General features: G+C 50.7%; 1 protein-coding gene across 1 annotated transcript; it reads left to right on the top strand.

The window, feature by feature from the left end:
* The first annotated feature begins 64 nt into the window (after positions 1-64).
* Positions 65-734, top strand: hikeshi (heat shock protein nuclear import factor hikeshi). The gene has a single exon (XM_053336000.1). It carries the CDS (start codon positions 137-139, stop codon positions 719-721), a length of 585 nt encoding a protein of 194 aa, XP_053191975.1. The 5' UTR covers positions 65-136; the 3' UTR covers positions 722-734.
* Positions 735-1,881: the final 1,147 nt, after the last annotated feature.

Genomic DNA, 1,881 nt, shown 5'->3' on the forward strand with positions numbered 1-1,881 from the left:
CGGGGATCAGCGGGGCTCCTTACACCCAGTACCGGGGATCAGCGGGGCTCCTTACACCCAGTACCGGGGATCAGCGGGGCTCCTTGCAGCGAGTACCGGGGAGCAGTACCGGGGATCAGTACCGGGGATCAGCGGGATGTTCGGCTGTCTGGTCGCCGGTAGGTTGGTGCAGACCGACCCGGTTCAAGTCTCCTCGGATAAGTTCGTGTTCAACTTACCGGACTATGAGTCGGTGAAGCACGTGGTGGTGTTCATGCTGGGCACGGTGCCGTTCCCCGCAGACATGGGAGGCGCGGTCTACTTCTCCTTCCCGGACCCGGTAACCGGAGGCCCGGTGTGGCAGCTGCTGGGTTTCATCACTAACGACAAACCGAGCGCCATCTTCAAGATCTCCGGTCTGCAGGCTGGAGAAGGAGGCGCGCACCCGTTCGGCTCGTCCTCGTCCTCCGGTGCTCAGGTCGGTGTGTCGGTGGAGCCTCTGCAGCAGCTCGTGCAGCAGATCCCGGTGTCCGGCGCGTGCGTGTCCACCGTGGACTCGTTCCTGCAGTTCACGCAGAAGATGCTGGACTCGCTCTTTAACTACGCGGCTTCCTTCGCGGTGAACCAGAACCAGATGAGTCCGAACCGAACCGAGACCTTCATCCCCTCATCATGCGTCCTCCGGTGGTACGAGAACTTCCAGAGGAGGATGGCACAGAACCCGAACTACTGGAAGAACTAGGGAGGAAGAGGAGGAGGAGGAGGAGGAAGAGGAGAAGAGGAGGAGGAACTAGGGAGGAAGAGGAAGAGGAGGAGGAAGAGGAGGAGGAGGAACTGGGGAGGAAGAGGAGGATGAAGAAGAACTAGGGAGGAAGAGGAGGAGGAAGAAGAACTAGGGAGGAAGAGGAGGAGGAAGAAGAACTAGGGAGGAAGAGGAGGAGGAAGAAGAACTAGGGAGGAAGAGGAGGAGGAGGAGGAGGAACTGGGGAGGAAGAGGAGGAAGAAGAACTGGGGAGGAAGAGGATGACGCAGAACCCAAACTACTGAAAGAACTAGGGAGGAAGAGGAAGAGGAGAAGAGGAGGAGGAACTAAGGAGGAAGGAAGGAAGGAAGGAAGGAAGGAAAGTGGACCAGATTGGCCTCCTTTCCTTGCCTCCTTTCCTTACCTGATGATGTAATAAAGTGCATTTCCACATAAAATGTTATATTTGATTAATATCAGCATTTTATTACTTTTATGAGTTTTATTATAATTTTATATTATAATGATTTTATTATATGATCAGGTTCACATTTAACACACTGCTCTGTTACACTTCAGCTGGGTCACCATATTATATTATATTATATTATATCATCATATTATATTTATATATTATATTTATATGATGATATAATATAATATCAGATATAATTTAATAAGTTTCTTTTCCTGCTTTTAAACTCTGAGTTACAGTAAAAAGAGATTTTATGAACTTCCAGAATCTTAATGTTGTAACCCTCCTGTTGTCCTCGAGTCAAGGAAGGAAGGGAGGGAGGAAGGAAAGGAGGGAGGGAGGGAGGAAGGGAGGGAGGATGGAGGAATGAAAGAGAGAAGGAGATAAGGAAGGAAAGGAGGGTGGAAAGAAGGAAGGAAAGGAGGGAGGAAAGAAGGAAGGAAAGGAGGGAGGGAGGAGGGAGGAAGGAAAGGAGGGAGGGAGGAGGGAGGGAGGAAAGAGAGAAGGAGGTAAGGAAGGAAAGGAGGGTGGAAAGGATAAGAGAAGGAGGTAAGGAAGGAAAGGAGGGTGGAAAGGATAAGAGAAGGAGGTAAGGAAGGAAGGGAGGGAGGAAGGAAGGAGGGTTAATGTTCTGTTTGCCTTTTACTCACGTTCTCATGTGTGTTCCAGATATATGACCCAGGAA

Source organism: Scomber japonicus, chromosome 16, assembly GCF_027409825.1.
Source record: "Scomber japonicus isolate fScoJap1 chromosome 16, fScoJap1.pri, whole genome shotgun sequence".
Lineage (NCBI taxonomy): Eukaryota > Metazoa > Chordata > Actinopteri > Scombriformes > Scombridae > Scomber > Scomber japonicus.

What these genes read in the sequence shown, in the direction of transcription:
- hikeshi (XM_053336000.1), top strand. Translation starts at nt 137, where the DNA reads ATGTTCGGCTGTCTGGTCGCCGGTAGGTTGGTGCAGACCGACCCGGTT.